Source organism: Centropristis striata, chromosome 1 (assembly GCF_030273125.1).
Source record: "Centropristis striata isolate RG_2023a ecotype Rhode Island chromosome 1, C.striata_1.0, whole genome shotgun sequence".
NCBI classification, from domain to species: domain Eukaryota; kingdom Metazoa; phylum Chordata; class Actinopteri; order Perciformes; family Serranidae; genus Centropristis; species Centropristis striata.
Window position 1 is genome coordinate 26,904,631 of NC_081517.1, and position 23,804 is coordinate 26,928,434.

General features: G+C 40.0%; 1 protein-coding gene across 1 annotated transcript in view; it reads right to left on the reverse strand.

Annotated features, from left to right (window-relative positions):
- Positions 1 to 11,926, reverse strand: part of slc24a2 (solute carrier family 24 member 2) — a 15,524-nt gene extending 3,598 nt beyond the window's left edge. Inside the window, exons 1-6 of the mRNA XM_059330830.1 lie at positions 11,015 to 11,926; positions 2,579 to 2,614; positions 1,863 to 1,974; positions 1,664 to 1,750; positions 818 to 897; positions 104 to 241 (exon numbers count right to left, since the gene is read on the reverse strand). Of these exons, the coding sequence (XP_059186813.1) occupies positions 104 to 241; positions 818 to 897; positions 1,664 to 1,750; positions 1,863 to 1,974; positions 2,579 to 2,614; positions 11,015 to 11,926 (1,365 nt within the window). The remainder of the gene's footprint in view (positions 1 to 103; positions 242 to 817; positions 898 to 1,663; positions 1,751 to 1,862; positions 1,975 to 2,578; positions 2,615 to 11,014) is intronic.
- Positions 11,927 to 23,804: the final 11,878 nt, after the last annotated feature.

Genomic DNA, 23,804 nt, shown 5'->3' on the forward strand with positions numbered 1-23,804 from the left:
ATGACTGTATGTGAATATCCACTGATTGGCTCATAACTGTTATAACACACAGTTGCTTGTACGTGTTTTACACATAAAACACGTTTTATCATTGTGTAGTCACCTCTCTCCTGACGTCGGGCAGTGTGAGCCACAGTGGAAGGACGATGGGCAGGATGACGAGGTAGGTGATGCGTTTCCTGGTGGTGTCGGGCCAGGCGAGGCTCAGAGGCTGGTCTTCATCTTCCTCCTCTTCACCACCCTGAAGAAGGAGTTTGTTACTTTACATCAACTTAATTTATTAGATCATTAGTTTGTATATGTTCAATTTTATATGCACAGATTTAACCTTTTATATTTCTTTATTTAAATGGTCAGCAGATGACTGATACTGAACATACGCTGATGTTATTTAGTTTTTTATTTTATTTGTATTTATTCTTTAGTTTCTCAGTCTTTATTTCTAGAATTGGTCAACAATGTAATTCACTGTATGTTTAATAATATACACGGTCGCCCATAAAGTTGGAATAATTTTGTTTTCAGACACAATCCTCTGTTAATTGTGGTTTCATTTTCATTGTGATATGTTTGGAAGAGTTTGACTAATGGAGTTATGAGAAGATATACACTTTATCCATCAAGAATAAATCACATTTTCACAATCATTTCATGGAAAGAGGTAAAAAAAAATATTCTGACTTTGTGGGCGACCATATACTGTTAAAAATACTTTAATAAACGTGTTTGTTTAAGAAAGCATTTTCTTCTTGAGTATGATATATATAAAAACATACGGTTTAACATTTGAACTGGAATGCAGATGTCAAAGTCGTACCTCGTCTCCTCCTGCGACTCCGTTCATGGGCGGTGTGACTTCCACTGCAACCTTTGAACTGTTGGGGATGTTTTTATCAGCTTGAGGAAAGAAAAAGAAGCAATATAAGAACAGAGTTTAAGAAACTCTTTCACAAGAACATCATCATTTTAAATAAAAAATGGTGTAGAACAGCAGAAACTTAGTACCATTTGCATTTCTTGGTGTCTGCGAGGGGGCTCCTGTGTTAAGAAACAAAATAAAATTGTACATTTTTGGAGGTCATCCATACAAGTGTCAGGTAATGAATTGGTCAAATTACAGTCAGCTAAATAAAATAAAATAATAAAATAAATTAATTGACAATTGATTCATTGACTGGATACATATGAAAGACAATAGATGCATTAAAAAAATGATTTGATGATGAAATAATAACTTCAGAGAAAGGAGTGAGTTACACACACTGTGTTATACTTTACGAAAGATATCACAAATGTGTACTTATGCGACACAATTTAAAAATAATAAGAGTAAAAAAACAAAATAAAAAACAAAATCAGCATCTATTCATTATGGGTTAACAAATGATTTATTACTTTATGTATTTTCACCATTCGTCCAAAGGTGCAGTATCTGATTGTAGAGAAAGATAATTAATTTCTGAGTCTCATTCAGGTCATCATATACTGCTTCTTTGGGGTGGTGGTTTGGCCTACCTTGCAACCAAAAGCATCAATACCTGACGACTCAAACATTAGCAACCTTTCTCCAGAATCATTGAAAAGATTAATGTTTGAAAACCGATTTCTCACTTGATCTGTCAGTTAATTTTTGGAATGGTTTGACACACACGCTGTTACTCACCGTTGGCATTGGCGGCAGCAGCAGCTTCTTCTTTACACTTCTGCTTGGCCATTTTGTGCAGGATCGATGCTTTCTCTTTGAAACGTCCTAAAACAAAGAAGACGCAGTCTGAGAATTTGTTTTTTTCCATCATGCCACCAAAGGTATTTATGGTAAAATGTAAAATATAAAATTTGATTTATACCTATATCAGTTATACCTTCGTCACTGAGGGGGTCCAGAGTGTGTATCATGAGCTGGAAGATGCTGTTTCTCATGAGTGAGTTATGTAGAGAGGCACAGCTGCCTTCTCTCTGTAGCCTCGGTTTAGCCTATGAAAAAAAATATCAAACTCTTTATATGGATGAAAAAATATGTACATAGTTACATACATTTGCCCTAATTCATCGTAAAATACTGCCAATTAAGATGATGGAGAAAAATAAACACCCTGATGAGCAATCAAAATGAATTAAATACAATTCAACACCACAGAGAGTTCATGTCATATAGGGCTGCATAGTTGGAGAAAATAATGGAAAATAAATGTATTTCTTACTGATATAATTCACAGTATTGGAGGGAATTATAATTTTTGCATCGTTATTCTGATTTCCATTGAAAAACTCATGTGTGATTTTTTTGGTGTGAGAACTATACCAAACAAAAAGTCTGAAAAATATGAGTTGTGCGCCATCTCTGCAGCACCATTATATTTCTTACAGAATGGTATTTTGACACATTTCACATTGCATTTTGATACTATTTTACATAATTGTGTAGCCCTTCTGTCATATATCTACTACAGCTGTAGAATATGCATCTATAAACCATTTCTTTTTATTAAATATACTGTAAATATATGCAGGCACACAAACAGCTTTCTTATAACATGGCCTGTACCATAGAAGTTCCATTCACACAAAGCAAACTCACCGTCAGCTTGTTTTCATCATCTCCAGGTGCATTTACCTTTAAAAACACAGACAAAGAAATCAATATATGTACAGTATAGGTTTTCTTTTATATATGCAGGTATGGAGACAATAAGTTATACATTAAATATGCTTTCAAATGTTACATAATTTCATAATAGTTGATATTTGTTCCAATTGTGTGGTATTGCGGAGAGGGGATCGGTAAAACAATTAATCAATTATTCCAGTTAAGGAACAGCTCAATAAACCCTCACGAACCCAGACGTGTTAGGATTATATTCAAACTGAAAATGACTGAGACCTCAGACATTCAGTAAACAATGAATAAACAAGTAAATTACACACAAACAAAGGTCTTTACTTCAATCTCAGTCTTCACTTGAGGTACTTTTCCAGCTACTTTACTTTTTCCACACTTTCACTGGGGAGGACACACACTTCCCCAGAGTGTGTGTGACATGAGTGAATCAGTGCCAGAGGTTTTGTTCCAACATGAAGACTAGGAGACACACACACACACACACACACACACACACACACACACACACACACACACACACACACACACACACACACACACACAGAAAGAGAGGAGGACTCACACGAACCTCAACCCTAGCCATTTCTTCAGAGGTCATATACAGCACAGTGGTGTCACCACATACAGTAAAGAGTCACACACACACAAACACACACACACACACACACACACACACACACACACAGTCTGCTGGCTAAAACAGACAAAGACTCTGTGTGTGTGTGTGTGTGTGTGTGTGTGTGTGTGTGTGTGTATGTGTGTGCACAGGTGGTGAAAGTCAGCAGTGGGGAGGGTTTGGTGTGGGAATCAGGAGTTTGGAAGCTTTCAAGAAAACAGATGGAAAATAATTAAATGTAATCGTTTGTTGGTACGGACCACAAGTTTATGGAGGTTTGCACAAATTGTTATTTAATCTAATCTAATTCATTTACCAACTATTGTTACGGCTTGAATGATAATTTGATTTTTTTAAATCATTCACCATGCAGGTCTCTACATCGCTCTGACCATGACCATGTGACCATGTTCTGGAGAAATGTGAAAATGATATTGCTGTAAAGACAAGCTCATTAAAGGTTGTATTGACTGCTTAGATACCATGAATCAGATAAAAGGTAACACCATGAGTAAAAAATACAAATAGAGTAAAAATCCAAAGCAGAGCATTATTTATGTTGTTAGAAATGAAATAGAAATGTTGCTTAGGTGAGCTGAGAAAGCTTAGGAGGACCAAAACCACCTTTTCTAAACAATATCACTCCTGATTAAACATCAGATCCTATGACAAGTCTATAATAAACTGTGTAGACAAAATATAGACACTTTGATCCTGAATGACGAAAATGTCCCCACTGAAACACATTAGAGCCACAAGTTGTGATCCCACAACCATAACAGCATAAAGTCATGCATTATACTATATCAGGCTTTCAATCTAGAGGAGTTGCTGCAAAATTTTAGTTTTTTAATATCTTCTGCCCTACTGGGAAAACATTTACATACATTTTCACTGTTTTCCTGGTTTCCACTCGGGTTACTGCTGCTGCATTATGAAGCGCTTCAGTTTTTGTTGCAATGTATTAAAGTCAACATTGCTGCTAATCACTGATATGTCTGAAAATAAAAAATTACCCCTCGCATTTAGTATACAGAAATAATTGAATTTTTTGCATTTTCTTAAAACAACAACAACAAAAACAAAAACGGTGGCATTATGTTGGCAAATTTAATGGTTTAAAATTCTTAAAATTAATGAAAATGTGGTAGTTATGATCAAGACTGGAAAAGAAAGATACTTTTGCACTTTAATAATTCTTGGGTTTAATTAATAGGCTAAATTAAATTATTTGAAAGCAAATTACAATACTGACTCTCATTTAGTTATTTTACTCGTCTATTGCTCTCAGTGTATGGCTCAGGACAGCACAGCACTAAATTTAACTAGCTCACACAAACCATTACATTTCACAGCAGACAGTATTTCCTGTGTTTTTCTACTCTTATATAAGTATAGATGTCCCACAAAGTCAGCCAGGAGACAACTCCCGACAGCAATGCAGTGGAGAGGTTTTGTTGTTGACACGTTTGCATGATGGAGGCCCCAGAGTTTGAGCAGATAATCCCTTTATCTTGCATCTGACAAGACACCTGCTGCTGTTACGGCATCTAATGTTCAGATAATGTTCATGATTTTCATTCAGCTATAAATGTACACACTGTAAGATTCACCTATTTCTCCAAAATGGCTAACTGACAGATCATTTCATAAATGTTTGATCTCAAAGCAACGCTGCTGTCTTTTGGATAGAGGTATTTCAAGTGCTGCTTTTATTAATATAACATTTCAACACATCTACAAAAAGAATAGATAGATTAAAAGTTACTAATGAACATGACAGAAGAAGCTGTGGCCGTCTGTATTATCCATGTGATTGCTGAGCAGCTCTCATGAGGCCAGCTTGGCATTAGGTCTGTTTGTCAGCGCTCACATGGCTCCTGAGAGCTGCCTGATGACAAAAGACACTTAAAGCCTGCTGTTGAATCTGCTGAGACTCAGATTGTAACCACAGTATGCTGACATAGTTTCTGCATTTTCTTATATGTTTGTATTCTGCTTACTCATAAAGCTGCTCATCTCTGTCAGCTTTGACCTTCCAACACTCAGCTTTCATCACCACTCAGTCTCAAACATTGGTCTCAAATTAATGCAAGCAAGTTTAAATCAGAAACAGAGCTCAAAATCTTTTTTGCTTGTTATTCCAGGAGGTTGTAAGAATTAAATCAAATATGGTGTACATAGAGTATAACTGATATGTAGCTGCTAAATAAGTCTGATCATAATATGATAATGAAAAGAGACATTTATCCTTAGATAACATTAACTTAAAATACCTTGTTAAGAATGTGACATCATGGACAAATATTTTTAATAATGCATTTACATTTTTAATAATGCATTTACAGATTGGATCATTTATGATGAAAACATGCACAAATTTATGAAGTTTTGCCACCACTAAGGCTTTCACAATGCCAGAATTTATACTTTGATACAATACTAGTAAGAAAAAAACACTCAACACATAGCTAATACATTTGTAATATGTTAATAATAGTAAACATTATTATGACTATTCTTAAATGTTTCTGTAGGCTTACATATTCTTTATGTCATTATTATTGTTTTAAGCATCATTTCTTTCCTTGTAGATTCTGATTGTAGGTTTGTTTTTTTAAATAGCTTCCATTCTTTGGATACTAGCAAATGTATAGTTAAAGAAGATCATATTTTTTGTTTTGTTGTTTTTGAAAAACTATTGAAGTATTGAAACTTTGACAGCCTTTACCATGATACACTGCTCATATCCATATATACAAATTGCATCAATTATAAGGCGGCATATTGTCAATTAAATTTTATCATCTGGCCCATTTTTTTTTAGTGTACGTATATTTTCACTGACTTTAGGAGAAAAGCTCAACATGGGTGCAAAACTATTTGTTTCCAATAGGGTGATAAATACTTTTTCAATCATCAAAATAAATCCACCTTAGGGATTGAAGAATTATTACAGTCTGGGCAGCTTGTTCATGTGATGACATCGGGCTGTTTGAGACCCAAAGGTGATCTGAATATCCTAAATGATTTTGACTTTATTCACTGAGCTTCTTTTCCAGTCCAGTGGTCTCATCCGCGGTCCAGACGGGAATCTACTGACACTCACAAATCCTAAAATCCTACAGATTTACACACTTCATCCCAATTATCATCATCACTGTCATCACCGTGGCACAATCAGATCACCTTTTCAAAATTTACTCATTCTCTCTCTCTGTCTGTCCCCTTCTCTCTCCTTGTCTCTTCAGTGTCCACCTGACTTGTCCGAGCTGTGGGACTTAGCCAGGATTAATCTGCAGAGATCACCACTTTTAGACTGGTACTTTTCAAGCCTGCGTGTGAAGTCCAGCAGCAACCTTCACAGGTCACCATGCTGTCAAACATTTCTCTTTCACTCTCATCTGCCAGCAAATACCAACTAATTACTTTTTCAGCTACACAACTGCTCATTCTAACTGCCGTTTCACACAGAAACTCCGCAGCAGTCAGTAACAATAAAACAACTCAAAAGTTATCGATGCATTTCTTTTCACTGATGCATCTTTGAACAGCAGATTTTGATCACAAAGATCTGAAATTACAAAGTCGGACTGGCCATGCGGGTGCAAAATCACTCATGCTGACCCCAGAACAGAGCCAACAAGATTGTGTCAAGTTTTATCTTTTCAGCTACAATTTATTGGATAATTGTAGAAAAAAAAAATGAGATGTGAACTCTGGTCCCCCATGAGCAATAATAAAACTATAGTAAGATAAGCACTGTAAAATAAATGTTCTTATTTTCAGCTAATAGATCTTCAGTTTATGGGGTTTCAGGTGCATAGCTGATGAATTATGAATTTGAACATTTGCTTGGAGCTCTACAGACAGGGTGGCTGGCTATATGTTTGCTGTCGTCACCGCAGGTAAGCAGTTGATAAGGGGATCAGGGAGGATTGTCGTCTTTAGTGCCATCAGTGAGAAAATGGTCAGATCTTCTCCCTCTGCACAGACACTGTATGCATGTTGCATTCTGTGTGCAAACCCCCCTGAAACGACCAAAACTATGCTCAAAATAAAAACATTATGAGCATGACTGCCGGCTGAGGAAGGAGCAGTTTCTCTCAGTGATCCACAGATTCTTGCTCCTCCAAAGAGCATCTGACTATTATTAGCGACTGTAATGGGATTGGAGGGCATTAACCCCCGGGGATTATTAAGCAGCTACCGACACATGAGGGCAAGGCAGTTGGACACAAAGTGACGGACGACAGAAAGAGAAAAGCTGTTCTTGGGCTGAGGCGAGGCACCGAAAGAACAGCTGATTCCAAGAAGGGCACAGATGTCAAACAGAGCTTCCGCAAAAACACTGATGAGCCCCCAAACACACTGCAAGTGCAACAGAAAGAACATGAAATATAGGCTACAAAAGTGGATAAGATATACTGCAGAGTTACATGATACATTAGGGGTGTGTGTTATTGTCAGTAAGTGATTCTTGATGAATGGATTATGATGAAATAAAAAACATTTTTAAAAGCAGTTTTGATCTTCCTGGAGATGAAATGAAAGACACTGAAAAATAAGCGACTATAAATACATTTGTAGGAAAATGGAAAAGGCGACAGAGGTAGAACACTATATATATATATATATATATATATATATATATATATATATATATATATTATAAGTCTTTTCTACGCTGAAAGGTGTCTCATAACTCAATAAAAACCCTAAATAAAAAGCAAGTCATGCTTCTTGGGAGGCAGATTCTTCTTGTTTACAGTTACCTAAGCTTTTAAGGGGAGGAGCTTCTGATCCTGGTGATCATGAGCTCATCTGTTCCCTAAAACCTGAGAACTTCTTCTGGCCTGAATTAAAAATAGTCGCCTCCTTCTCGGAAGTGTTTTTAACCACTGGTCATATTTTTGAGCATGATACTTGATACTTACTTTATTGGCCTATAACTAAAAACAAGAAAACTCCATAACCTATCATCAATATTTCCAGACAAACAAAAGCCAGATCATGTGCAGCAGTGCACTGTATACGCCCCTGAAGAACTGGTGATGGGTGATATCGGTCTAGGCTACGGGCTAGCTGCTCTAAGATCAGCCTACAGCAGTTTTAGTATTTGTCACCTGAGCGCCGTATGAGATTACAACATCAGAGAGCAACAGATCTGACTCCGACTGCACACACACACAGAGAAAAAGACGGAGAGACAAACGTGAAAAAACATTAGCCTCTTTGTGTGTTAATGTGTGTGTGTGAGTTGAACCTTTTTGCACTGCGTCATCATCTCCCCTCTGTTTTGAACGCAGCAGCACAAAGAGCACTCCTAATCTCAAAATTATCGCTCCCTTCATTTTATCCCGACTTACATGAAGTGATTGGTAAGTGTGTTGTCGTTAGGTCAACATCCCGAGAGCATAAACCACAGTTGCTCTACAAATATGCCTAATGAGATGAAACAGAGGACAAACAACGAGAGCTACGACCTTCCTCCAGAGTCAAGACCCCTTTTTGCAATGTCAGGAGAAAAACGAGAGGAGCTGAAGGAAGGAGCTGCTGATGAGCCTGGTGCTGCTGATAAAGACATGCTACAAGCATTTCTAGACTCATTGTGCTTATTTGTCTCCTGCTTTCAGTTTTCAGAATGCTTACAGAAGTCAGTCTTAACCCTCTTAAAACCTGTTTCATTAACTGCCTACGATAATCAGTTGAAAGGAGGAAATGGAGATGACAAGACCCAAAATGTAGGGACGAAAGCAGGGCGAACGGGGAAGATAATCCAAGAACTCCAAGAAAAAATATTAAACAAGGAAAGAAATTTTAAAAGTCCTTCAATATAATGGTTGAATCAATAAGAAAGCCCTGACAAAGATAGACAGTGGTAGAAACATGTTGGCTTTTAATGACTTTGCTTATTATAATAAAGACTTTTTAAGATTAATTTCCTAGTTTGATCATTCTTCTCATATTTTGGACTGTCTGGATTGCCTTGCTGAATATCCCGGGGATGTTTTTTGTCTAAATGTCAAAACTCATTTAGAAATATCTCACTATAACCAGTGTGACTTTTATTTATTAAAAATAAGACACATTAAACCAAATTTTAATTTACTCCTAGCATGGGATATCAAAATAAAAGCATGTGTGAGTATGTGATGTGTTTTTGCTTTATTTCTGATGTCAGATATATAAAGTATAACCTACATTATACCTGTTGTGCAAGAACATGCTTCTCTTCTCTCACTATGTAAAAGTAATTTCTAAATTATTAATTATTCCAGTAATTATTTTTATTTTATTTTTTTAGGCCTCAGTCGCTCTTCAGCCCTATCACATAGGGCTTATTTGGCTCAGTGTTCAATAGAATCAACAGGTTATGAGTGTGACAGTTAAAACTAAACTAATAAAACTAAATATCTGATAAATAGCCTATTGCAAAGGTAAATCCTTGGCAAAAGTATTTTCTTTTTAACTTTCAGAAGTATTTGAACATAAACTGTTCTGTGCATTTTAATCAGCTCTATTCTGAGAGCCTTATTGGATTCTTGTCTGGACTTGGTTACCAAAAGTAAAGTAAATGAGGCCTGTTCCCAGACTTAGTCAGCACCAAGAGGCTGCAGTCTGGTTCTGCGTCTGGCACTGCCCGAGCTGCACAGGTTGCAGGTTAAGACAAATCTTTATATCCCGCCAGGGGAAATCAGCAGTGTTTGGCAGCCTGACAGTGTGCTGTCTGTTCAACACCCTATTTGTTTCCCAGAACAGGAGCACTACTATTCTCAGGGTCAGGAGCCGTGACAGGTTCACTCTGTGACCTTGTTCATTGTGAAATACAAGTGCTCTTCTCAGGTCAGACACCAATAGATGCCTAGATTCCAGCCAAGAGACACTGATGAAAACCAGTAATGTTTCCTTCCAAGAAATGTTAAAACCCCATCCACTCATCAGAATCTGATGTCAAGAATCAAAGACATTTAATAAAGAAGATAAAAAGAGCAGTGCTTTTATTTTCTGGATCTCAGTTGGAGATTTTCAACTTTTAGGAGATTTTCCTGTATTAGAATTAGAAACATCTTGATATTTCAGTGAAAGAGAATGTTGGATTAAATGTATGAGGGGTGGATGGATGTAAGGATAAGGATAATTGATGATTTCAGTGGATGGATGGATGGATGGATGGATGGATAGATGGATGGATGGATGGATGGATGGATGGATGGATGGATGGATGGGTGGGTGGGTGGGTGGGTGGATGGATATGGATGGGTGGGTGGGTGGGTGGGTGGATGGATGGATGGATGGATATGGATGGGTCGGTGGGTGGGCGGGTGGATGGATATGGATGGGTGGGTGGGTGGATGGGTGGATGGATGGATGGATGGATGGATGGATATGGATGGGTCGTGGGTGGGTGGGTGGATGGATGGATGGATGGATGGATGGATGGATGGATGGATGGATGGATGGATGGATGGATGGATGGATGGATGTGCTAATGGATGTATGAATGGATGGATCAACTAATGGTGAATGGATGGATGGATGGATGGACGGATGGATGGATGGATGGATGGATGGATGGATGGATGGATGGATGGATGGATGGATGGATGTGCTAATGGATGTATGAATGGATGGATCAACTAATGGTGAATGGATGGATGGATGGATGGACGGATGGATGGATGGATGGATGGATGGATGGATGGATGGATGGATGGATGGATGGATGGATGGATGGATCAACTAATGGATTGATTGAGGGATTGAATCAGGCTCACCTTTGGTGCAGTCTCCAGCTCGTCCACCTGGTTGCTTCCCAGAAGGGTCTTTATGACAACTTCTACTTTGGCGTTGAACTTCATGAATGTCACGTAGCAGGTGTAGCACATCAGCAGGCTGATACTTTCCCCCAACGTGATTTGATTATCCAGAAAAAAATAGATGAGCATGAGCAAGCCAATAATATAGAATGAGACATCTCTGAACAGAGGCCACCAGGTGAGGTTTAGCACCTCTTTGGAGAACAGGGCGCACATCCCGATCACAAACAGGATGTTGAAGACAGCGGATCCCACAATGGTACCGATACCCACGTTACTGTGGGAGACGAAGACTCCAATGACGGAAGTGAAGAGCTCTGGGGCTGAGCCACCTGCCGCCATGAAGGTGGCTCCGGCCACGTCATCAGAGATCTGCAGCTTTTCTGTGATGACAGTGAGTGCAGGAACAAAGAACTCATCGCAGACGATGGCTAAGGCTATGAACATGTACAACATGCCAAACATATGCAGAACTACAAAGCCTTGGCGCCTGTCCTCCACACTGAAGTAGTCCGTTGGGTAGTCCCCATGATTAATCTCTGATGATTTCATGGCCATTGGCGTGTCCTCTTGCTCGGCTGAGAGGTTGTTGTACTGCAGAAGAGTTCTTTGGGGCACTGCAGACTCTGCTGAGCCCTCAGCGGACGATTCCAGCTCACTGGCCACCGATGTGACAAGCGACAAGGCACTCCATGAACAGAATGTGCAGACCGCCACCATACTGATGATGAAGCCCATAATCCGTCCAGGCCGCAGCTTTCTTTTGACGCCTTTGTAGTGGTGCCTGGTGCAGCTGCTGTGGCCCAGAAGAGGTTCAGAGCTGGAAGAACCCATCCTGTCTCTACTTCTTATGGGTAGCAGGGAATCCATGGTGTTTGGCGCAGGTTATCAGGCAGAGTGTCTGGAATCCACCTTAAAGCTGGGTTTGTGATACTGGTGGCTACAAGGGCGGGGGTTTAACAGGCCGCGATGGTTCACCGGTTTGTTTGCATGCTGCTTCCCGGTCTAAACACAATGGAAGCCCTGCAGTCTGATTCCAGGATCCAGCCCATTCAAAGGCTTCCTCATATTACTCACTGCAAAACACAGAAAAAAGTGATAGCTTTAATGGAAGGGAGCACATTAAAGAAATAACTCTAAAGCAGAGGTTTGACTAAGTCCGATAGTTTAGTCCATAGTCAAGCAGCAAGTCCTAAATATTGAATTACGAATCACAAACAAGCTATAATTTGCTCTTTACCAACATTTCATGTCAAGTTATAATATTACAAAAAACATGAATGCTTTTGAAAATGTTTATGTATTTTTATTCCTCATGGTTCTCTCCTGAAGCTTATTGGACACTGTCAGACTGATTCAAATGGTCTGATCCTGGGAATTGAGTGTCGACCTGCTGGGAATAAATAGTGTTAACGTGATTCATTTTTAGCTTTGGGCTTGGGGGAAGGTATTAAGTGTTTTCAAGTCCGAAGACTCAAGTCCAACTGAGGTCACAAGTCATTGGTGTTAAAGTCTCATTTAAGTCGAAGTCTTGTCTTGTGTAAATTTTGTCAAGTTGAGTCATCAAACTTGTGACTGGTGTCCAAGTCATGTGACTGGAGTCCGCACCTCTGCTATAAAGTCTGTGTATAAAATTGGAAGTTAATACATGGAGAGACATAGGGAGCTTAAAGATTTGTCTTAAAATCCATTTAGAATATTTTACAAGGCTTGGATAATAACAATTGCTTGGCAATTTATTAAATTGGTGATTTAAAAGAATCTGCAAAAAAAAATGGTGTTTATATGACACATCACAAGTACTCATATGTAAACTCACAAAGATACATAACAAAAAAATATTAAAATGTATAACATCTAAATTCCCAGAAGCTAGAAGTGTTGAACTGCTAATGACAGTTGATAGTGGCATTATTAATAGCAGCACTTCTGTTAAAGAGCTGTGGCCTTTTTGACATTGTGCTGAGAACCTGCAGTGAGATATCTCCTTTAAGTGAAGCTTGGACATTAGTGAAAGCTCATTAGGGAGCTATTTAATCCCTGAGAAGATATACTTAGATTAGCCTCAGGCCCTGCACACTGATGCTGCTGCACAAAGTCAAAAAGTAGATAGCAACAAAATTATTAGCGAGTTTGAGGGGGGAAAAATAAATAATGAACATATGAACATTAGCATTATTCAATGCTGAAACAAGTGCATGGGGAGAAAATGCAATGTTGGAATTTAACAGCAACAATGTCCATTTCTTATATGCTATAAAACACCAATGTATTACAGTAAAGCATTTACTGAACATTTCCAAAACCAACAGCATTGTGGAAGTAGCATTTTGAAATCAAGCCGGACTCTATCAGGACATTGGGGAAAAGACACACTGCAGCTACATACTGAAATCACAGGAATACATATTATTTTCATACCACGCTAATCTCCCGTTGGCAGGAAGGACTCCAGCGGGTAGTCAGGTCTCTGAAGGAATATTCCAGTAAAATGAATCCCAAGGCAGTAAAGTCCAGAGAGCTGAGAGTTCAGTCTGAAGGTCCCAACAGTAAATCCTGAGTGAGATTCTCCTCCCTCAGCCAAGGTGGAGCTCCAAGTCGCCAGGTCAGAAGCCCAGTACCAAGGGCTCCTCCCTCCCTCTAGATGTTCCTCCCCCCTTTGATGCTTCAGTACATCTTCCCTTCTACCTTCCCCCTCCTTGTCTTCTTCTTTTCCTGTCCAAGAACAAGGATCAGTGCCATCAATCACTGTCCATCTTCTTGCTTCCCCTCTCCACCCCCCTTCAACCTGTTCCCACCTCTCCAAGTATCACTTCTTCTCATCCCCACACCCAACCAAATGGGTCTTACACAACAAGCTTACAGCTTGATGTAGCCGAAGCCTACTGTCCTATCAGATCATAGTGCTGTGCACAGCATCCTTGAAAACTATTCCAATTACTCTGTGACGTAACACACTGCAACATAGGCCAGGTTGATGCTGCATCATATTTGTATTAGAACTTAAAAAAGACCATGTTTTTTCTATTCATATATATTTTTGAAAGAAGGTTCTTTCATTTACTTAATTTGATTAACATTCAGTCATAAACAGCCAGTTATTGGAAGTGATGTCATCATGCCTTCTGTCTTTCATTTCCCGCATGTCTGTAATTGGCTTTGGATACAACACTTGCTCTTTAGAGAATCCTTTATATGTTGCACACTAATAAAGCCTGCTGACACATGCTAAGGTGGACCCAGTGAGTCCAGTATTTGAGTACCAGGACATGTGACTACATATGAGAATTTATAGACATATTATAGTCTTACCGACAACTCTTTATTTTACCAAAGGAATAAAATGATACAAATATGTCACAGAATAATGTTAAATAATAAATGTTAAATAATAACAATTAACAACCCTAACCCTAAGTCTTAAAGTGGAAATTACACTGAGCTTGAGCAGTGTGATGTATGTGTGTGTGTGTGTGCGTGTGCGTGTGTGTGGGTGTGTGTGTGTGTGTGTGCATGTGTGCACAATTCAAGTCAGGTCAGTCAGACTTTACACAAGAGCCTGTAAGCTTCCGAAGCTACCTGAAGGTGAGTTGAAATGATGTGACCTTTACTGTTACGTAGCGTGTCCCTAACATAGCCCCACCTCAACAGGTGCAGGGTGAGTGTGTGTGTGTGTGTATGTCTGCGAGTGTGTGTGTGTGTATGTGTGTGTGTGTGTGTGTGTGCGCGTGCGTGCGCGCACATTATTATTGTGTGTGTAAAGATAAATTATTAAATATTAGATAATCCCACCTCCCTGGCAGATCAGAAATAGAAAAGTTTCCATAAAGACTAACAAAAATGTATTATAAAAACTGAATTTATAAACCACTGGGATTAATTTCAACCAAACCTACCTATCGTTTCTTACCTCCTACTGTTCTTATCCAATTAAACAGGAGCATACCTAATGGAGTGGGCTGCTTACTTTCCCTCGCAAGCAAAATGTTGCTCAGTTCAGGGTTTTCTGTTTTCTCAGCCAGTCATTACCTTCTGGGAACAGACACATGCTTTTCCAAAAATTCTGCTTAGAGGATGGTGAAGTTTCAGGTCTGTCTCTGTGTGCATGTCTATGTGGTCTCTGGACTCTCTGGATCAACAGAAAATGTGCAAAACTGTGCAAACAAAGGTCCTCTCTACATTATGTTTACATATTTGTATATTGAAGCAATGCCACAGCCTGAGTTGACCCTTGGTTTGATGCAGAGGTATTTAACCTCAGTAGGGGGTCTGTATTTGGGCTATAGCTGCTATATTAAGTGCTATGTAAAGTCCTGACAAGGCTAAACTTGTTACATAACCAACCAAGCTATCCTAACCCTCCTTCTAGGTAGGATGAGGTACATCGCCTGCAGAACTTGAAATAAAAGTAAGTCTCTTGGCATGCAAAAGAAACCTCACCAGACCTTTGGTAGCTGTCTCAGGATATGTATACAGTTCTCTTACAATAACAAATAAGATCTAGTAGGGGTTAAGATAGCTTGAGTTAGCCTAATTACAGCTGATCAGAAACATTAGCACAACCTGCATCAATGGAGATATAGATGCAAACCTTGATTTCGCAATAGACAGCAATTTGTAAAAAACAATTAACTGTTATATTTTTTCATCAAGGTGAAAAGTGGATCACTTAAGTAATTTTCATTGAGAGAGGTATTCATGTTGGTCTGTGAAGCTGGGATCAGCTGCAGCTTATTGGCTAAAGCTTGTGCCTGAAATAGCTGCTAAGTCAAATATGAGTTCTAGAGACCCTCTATCTGTGAGCAGGGATGGCCCAGGTAATTGGGTGAGCTCTATATAATGACTCCATTAATAGAATAGAACAAAAGCATTTACCTAATTTACCTTTGCAGGAAGCCCTGCCCCCCATAGTCACTGCTGCTGTGGCTGTGCAGCACAGATGCAGTTTACAGTGATAATGTTGGCAGATTTAACAACCAAAATTCTGCTGCACTTTTGTTGTTTCTGTCCACTTGCAGACCATCTATATTTATATATAGTCTATGCTTCAGACAGAAGCAACTACAGCTCGCCAGCTAATTGAGCTAATATTAGCTTCATTAACTGTCTAAAAAAACAGTCTCTGGCTGACTCGTAGCTAAATGACATCATGACAAAAGACTGAGGCTAAGCTATAGGTGCAGGCCAAAAAACAGCATCACTCCAGTTGACGGTCCACAAAGAACACATGAAAATACAGAAACAGAATACTTGTATTGCAGTGTAGAGCTAGCTGTAGCTAAAGTGTATACAACCAAGTGGCATGCATGACAATCATGATATCAAGGACGAGAAGTTGTCCCACATAATAAATGAAACTACTTATGTAGGTGTAGCTGAAGGAAGACAATTCTCACAGTTGTTTTTTTTCTTCTCTTGATGCATTCCTATGAATACTACATAACAGTTCCCCCCCCTGCTTTCAGTCTTTATGCTAAACTATGCTAACAGTTTCCCCCTGCTTTCAGTCTTTATGCTAAGCTATGCTAACAGTTTCCCCCTGCTCTCAGTCTTTGTGCAAAGCTTTGCTTACTGTTTTCCTTGGTTTTTCCTTTGTGCTAAATTATGCTAACAGTGTCTCTGTGCACTCCCAATTTTACAGGTTGCTCAGTAATCTAGCACTGGTCATTTTGCGAGACTGTTAAGACAAGAAGTTGTTGTAAAGAAAACAACTCAGTATAGGTAACATGTCCCACATTCGGTTTGCTGGGATCTGGTCATCCTGCTGATAATCATTAAAGAAATGATAAACTTACTGCTGATTAAAACAAAGTGAAAAATTCAACCTCAGGCAAAGCTGAATAAAATACCATTTACAAAAAGTCAGAAATTTGATAAAGTATGTAAAGTTCACTGCAAAATCATTCAGCCCATAGAAAGATCCTCAATCTTGACATGGATACTATAGAAATAATGTATTTATTTATTGGATCTCCATTAGCACCAGCACATTAGCATAGCTATTCTTCCTGGAGTCCAAACATTAAATCAAATTGTCCATTCTCCGAGATCATCAACAAACCAAAAACAACAACAACAATAACCGTCAGTCACAACACATATACAATCACAAATGCTAACAAACATGAACCACAAGACATGACGCAACACTTGTACAGTAAAATTAAGAGTCCATATACAACATATAAACACCATAGCATAACATACAAACAGATACCAAAAAATAAATAAAAATAGATAGAGGAAAGGAAAAAGCGGTCTTACAGGATAGGAAGATTGTTCATACAAAGAACCTTGTGGAATAATAAAAAATAATAAAGTAATATATATATATGGGTGATTCTTCAATTAAGGGAGTTTTTCTGTCCCCAGGGTAGATTTTCAAGAAAAAAATGTTTTATTTGTTAAGGTTAGGTTGTAGTAGCTATGAAAAAAATAACTGTGTCTCAATGATGACATTTTAATACTTTTTCAGTGTGTTGAAAATTGAAATGGGCAAGAATTTCACTGTTTTGGGCTTGTCCCCAACCCAGACTTTTTGACATCCCCTCTTCAATAAAGCAATAAAAAGTGCTAAATTCATTAAAACTGTACTTTGCATTTCCTCATAACAACTTAAAAAGACATTTTTTAAATTCATATAATTTATATTTATTCAATTTACAATTTATTTATAGTTAAATATCACTGTCTCTCATACATCTGTCATTACCATCACACTCAACATTTTAGAGAGCAATAAAGTTTTTACAAAAAGTTACTTACATTGTTGCATGCAAATTAGATGCTCCAGATGACCAATCCCAGACATGAGGCACAGTGGCGGTTCTACACAGGGGCCTCCAGGGGCCCCTGCCCCTGTGAAGAAGCCTTTGGCCCCTGCTGTGGCCCCTGTGTCAAATTAATAATAAAATGATCAATTTATAACAATGAACAATGGAACAATTCTAACATTTTTTTGTTCAAACAATATCTCATTGTACACAAAATGAACCCAGAATGTGTACATATAATAGTTTAACTCTCTGGAGTCTTATAGGGCTATTTTGTCCATTTTTAAAATCCTTTTCATGTCTTTACGTGTCTTTGTAAGTCATTTTGTGTCTTTTTTGGTCATTTGTGTCTTTTTGTGTCTTTTTTTGGTAATTTTGTGTCTGTTGTTGTGTCTTTTTTAGTTATTTTGTGTCTTTTTTGTCATTGGTGTCATTTATGTGTCTTTTTTGTGTCTGTTTTAGTTATTTTGTGTCTTTTTTTGGTCATGTTTATGTCTTCTGTAGGTTTTTTTTGGTTATTCTGTCTTCTCATTTTGTGTCTTTTTTGGTCATTTTGTGTCTTTTTCAAGACATTCAAAGATTTTGAATGCCTAAATATCATCTCTGACATTTTTTCATGTGCTAATGTGCCCCTCTGATTAAACACTGGCCCCTCCTTGGCCCCCACAGTAAAATTGGTCTAGAACCGCCACTGATGAGGCAGTAGCCTGATTTTTTGATGCCCACATATGTAAGTAATTTGATGTTTTATACATCCTGATCTGAGAGTATGTTTATTAGGCGTCATTACCAAACAAGTTACTATTTGAGTATTTTAATTAATTAATAGGAAATTTCACTTTATTTATATTTAGTGTAAATTGTATGCTAGCTAACCAGTTAGCTTAGCTTAGCGAAAACCTAGCCAACATTTTGTGCAGCAAGTGAAAATTGTCATTACCATCACGTGTCATTACCATCGCACAAGTGACTGTGATGGTAATGACAATCAGTGATGGTAATGACAATTTATCTGTTTATTACCTTATAACTAAAATATATTAGCTTGATTTACTATTTACTACTTTACTATGATACATAATTGAACAGTGACCAAAATGTATTTCAATTGTACTTACAAATATTTAGAATATGATTCTTAAAGAGCATGTTTTGTACTTACTGGAATGATTATGAAAACTTTGCTTTTCAAATCATTTTGTATTAAAATCAGTGTTTTGTTTTTGTGATGGTAATGACATTTTGCTCTGACAACTTTGAAAAAATTATAAAAATATCAAAATCATCATGAAATACAATCAAAGCTATGCTAAGATCTTTGTTCCAGACCAATTGATACACTTTTTGAAATAGAAAAAACAGAGATTAAAGAACATTATTTTTTCAAAATTTGGGGACAGAAAAACTCCCTTAATTGAAGAATCACCCATATATAATATATATTTGTTTTAATGTTTCAGTAGTTGTTGATACCAGAAATTTCCAGTTGCCTGCTTGAAATATGATTATATGAATGATTATATGAACATGGATTTCCCATAATGAGTAACAAGTTTGAAGGCTTGTCATTTTATGCACACAGATTTAGAATTGGGTAAATGTGCCCATAAATGACAAGACATGTCATGAGACCACAGTTGACATATAAACCTCTCTGGGGGGAGGTTTGAGGCAGAGAACCCAACTGAAATTCAGTGCACTTGTTTCCTCTTTTGAATCACAGCTGATACATTTTAAATTCTAATGGATCGAGTGTTTCCCCTCCAGCACCTTGCGGGTAAATGTCAGTTTGTCAGGCTGATGTCTCTCAGTGGTGAAGTCAAGTTTTACAGATGAAGCTCTGTTAATCTGTGATGAGCACTATGATGATATCAGTAGCTGATGTGGCTGGTGGAAGGACCGTACCACCATGAAACTAGAGGCTTAAAACCTGACTGACAACTTTTTATAATCTCTCTTGATCCTCACATACAGAGAAGGATTACTCCCGGTCCAGCAGCCCCTGTAACAGACAAGAGTTGAGTGCCTTACTTAGGAGCATGTTGGCAGAGGTGAGAAACTGCCATTTCAATATTCAGTCCTTATCTATGAAATGGTGTGGATTTTTTCATGCCAATGTCAATGACAGTTCTCCACAACACTTACTGGATGGACTCACAAGCATTCGTACCTGGATCTCTTGTTCTTGTCTCCACTTAAACAGTCAGATGTGAGTTAAAAAAGTGGCTTACTGAAGCCAGCTTTCCAACAGCTCCACCTAGTGGTTTAAATCCAACATCACTTCTATTTATAATCCAAAAACTGTCCAGAAAACTTTAGCATTTCTTTCAACAACACATTTAAATGTAAAATTGCTTTAATGGATCTGACGTCTGAGAAATATTAACTCACTAAATGTTTAATGACCCTTACATTCTTAGTAATTCATGGTAAGCACTGGTGAAATAAGTAGTATTATTACTCGAGTAAAAATAACAACACCACAGTGTAAAATACGCAGTACCAAATAAAAGTCCTGGTATAGAAAATGTGCTTAAGTTAAAGTAAACAAATATAAGCATCATAATATTTGTGAAGTACCAAGAGTAAAAGTACTGAAATTGAGAATGGCCCATCTCAAATCATATATTATAAGATTGAATGTATTAATACATTCAAATGTTGCAGCTGGTAAATGTTGAACTTATTTTATACACTGCTTAGTGCCCTTACCTATTACGTATATTATAGTATAACCTAATTTCGAATTTAGATTAATGCATAACATACAATAACTAAGTAACTAGTGACTAAAGCTCCAAAATAAATGCAGTGCATTAAAAAGTACAACAGTTACCTCTGAGGTTTAGTGTAGTAGGAGTATAACTTAACATAAACTGGAAACAAGTACCCAAAAAACTATACTTAATTAGTGTACTGAATCTTTCTTCTCCTTGTTAAATTGGGATTTGTTAGATTTTTTGTGATAAATCACCTGGAGACTCACTCAACTCTGGTCTCCCCAGCCACAATGTCCAACTCCTCCTGGGGGACCCCCGAGGCGTTCCCAGGCTAGGCGAGAGATATAATCCCTCCACCGTGTTCTGGGTCTTCCCTGGGGCCTCCTACCAGTTGGATGTGCCTGGAACACCTCTAACGGGAGGCGCACGGGAGGCATCCTTACCAGATGCCCAAACCACTTGAACTGGCTCCTTTCGACGCGAAGAAAATCGGCTCTACTCCGAGCTCCCTCCGGATGTCTGGGCTCCTCACCCTATCTCTAAGGCTGAGCCCAGCCACCCTACGGAGGAAGCTCATTTCAGCCGCTTGTATCCGCGATCTTGTTCTTTCGGTCACTACCCAAAGCTCATGGCCATAGGTGAGGGTTGGAACGTAGATGGACCGGTAAATCGAGAGCTTTGCATTCTGGCTCAGCTCCTTCTTCACCACGACAATTCGGTACAACGCCCGCATCACTGCCGACGCCGCACCAAACCACCTGTCCATCTCACGCTCCATTCTACCCTCACTCATGAACATGACCCTGAGATACTTGAACTCCTTCACTTGAGGCAGTACCTCTCTCCACCCAGAGGGGGAAATCCACCGTCTTCCGGCAGAGAACCATGACCTCAGACTTGGAGGTGCTGACTCTCATCCCAACCGCTTCGCACTTGGCTGCAAACCGCCCCCAGGAGTGCTGGAGATCCCGGTCTGATGAAGCCCAAAGAACCACATCATCTGCAAAAAGCAGAGATGCAATTCTAAGGTCACCAAGCCGGATCCCTTCCTCCTCCCGACTGCGCCTTGAGATCCTGTTCATGAAGACCATGAACAGAATCGGAGATAAGGGGCCACCCTGGCGGAGGCCACACCCACCGGGAACGTGTTTGACATTGTGCCAAGTATGCGGACACAGCTCTCACTTTGGTTATATAGGGACCAGATAGCTTGTAGCAATGAGCCCGGTACCCCATATTCCCGCAGTACCCCCCACAAGACTCCTCGAGGGACACGGTCATAAGCCTTCTCCAAATCCACAAAACACATGTAGACTGGATGAGCAAACTCCCATGACCCCTCCAGAAGTCTCGAAAGGGTAAAGAGCTGGTCCGTTGTTCTACGGCCAAGGAGGAAGCCGCATTGTTCCTTCTGAATCTGAGGTTCGACAAACAGCCGGAGCCTCCTTTCCAGCACCCTGGAGTAGATTTTCCCGTGGAGGCTGAGAAGCGTAATTCCACAGTAATTGGAACACACACTCCGGTCCCCCTTTTTGAAAATGGGAACCACCACCCCTGTCTGCCAATCCACTGGCACTGTCCCAGACTGGCACTGCCCCACGCGACACTGAAGAGGCGTGCCAACCATGACAACCAACAGTATCCTTCAGCATCTCAGGGTGAATCTCATCCAACCCTGGCGCCTTGCCGCCGGGCAGCTTTTTAACTACTTCGGCAACCTCTGCCAGGGATACTGATGAGTCTTCCCCTGAGTCTTCAGATTCTGCCTCCTCTGTGGAGGACGTTTTGGCTGGATTAAGGAGTTCCTCAAAGTGCTCTTTCCACCATCTGAGGACATCCCCAGGTCGGTGTCCACCAGTGGGTTCTTGGGTTGCTGCCACGACAGGCACCGACGGTTCCTACCAGCCGCATCAACAATTGAGGCTTTGAACATGGCCCATTCGGACTCCATGTCCCCAACCTCACCTGGGATGCTGTAGAAATTCTTCCGGAGGTGTGAGTTAAAGATCCTGCAGACAGGGGCCTCCGCTAGACGTTCCTAGTTCACCTTCAGTACACGTTTGGGTTTGCCAGGTCTTTCCAGCATCCTCCCCCGCCACCTGATCCAATTCACCACCAGGTGGTGATCAGTTGACAGCTCTGCTCCTCTCTTCACCCCAGTGGCCGCAGATCTGATGATATGATAATTAAATCGATCATCGACCTTTGGCCTAGAGTGCTCTGGTACCAAGTACACTAATGAGCAACTCTGTGTTCGAACATGGTGTTCATTATGGACAATCCATGACTAGCACAGAAGTCCAATAACAGAACACCACTCAGGTTTAGATCGGGCAGGCCGTTCCTCCCAATCACCCCCCTCCATTTACCATCATCGTTACCCACTTGAGCGTTGAAGTCTCCCAGAAGAACAATAGAGTCCCCGAGTGGTATCCCTTCCAGGACACACTGTGCATAAGCACAGACAACAGTCAGAGACCTTCTCCTCGCGACTTGCAGCCGCAAGGAGGCGACCCTCTCGTTCCTCAGGGAGTACTCCAACACACCGGCACTAAGCCAGGGGCTTGTGAGTATCCCCACACCCGCCTGGTGCCTCTCACCCTGGGCAACTCCAGAAAAGGAGAGTCCAGTCCCTCTCCAGGAGTTTGGTTCCAGAGCCCACGCTATGTGTGGAGGTGAGCCCAACTATTTCTAGTTGGTAACGCTCCACCTCCCGCACAAGTTGGGCTCCTTACCCGCCAGCTAGGTGACGTTTCACGTCCCCAGAGCTAGCGGCTGGAGCTGGGGGTCAGCACGCCCAGGTCCCCACCTTTGCCTGCCGCCCAACTCTCTATGCACCCGTACCTTATGCTTAACTCTGCGGGTGGTGGGCCCACAAGTCGGCGGGTCCACGTGGTTTCTTTGGGCTGATGCCCGTGGACGAAGGCCACCAGATGCTCGCCTACGTGCTCCCTTCCCGGGTCTGGCTCCAGGAGGGGGCCCCGGTTTGCCCGTGCTGGGCGAGGTACACCTCTCTTTGTGTTCCCGCGTCATAAGGGTCTTTGAATCGTTCTTAGTCTGGCCCCTCCCCTGGGACTACTTTGCCTTGGGAGACCCGACCAGGAGCTATTGCTCCCGACAAGACAGCTCCCAGGATCACTTAAGCACACAAACCCCTCCACCGCGTTAAGGTGCAGATTCTTGGAGGAGGTGGCGATTCCTGGAGGAGTGCCAATCCAAGTGTGTGTGACTTTTTGCACATCTCTAAATAAAAAA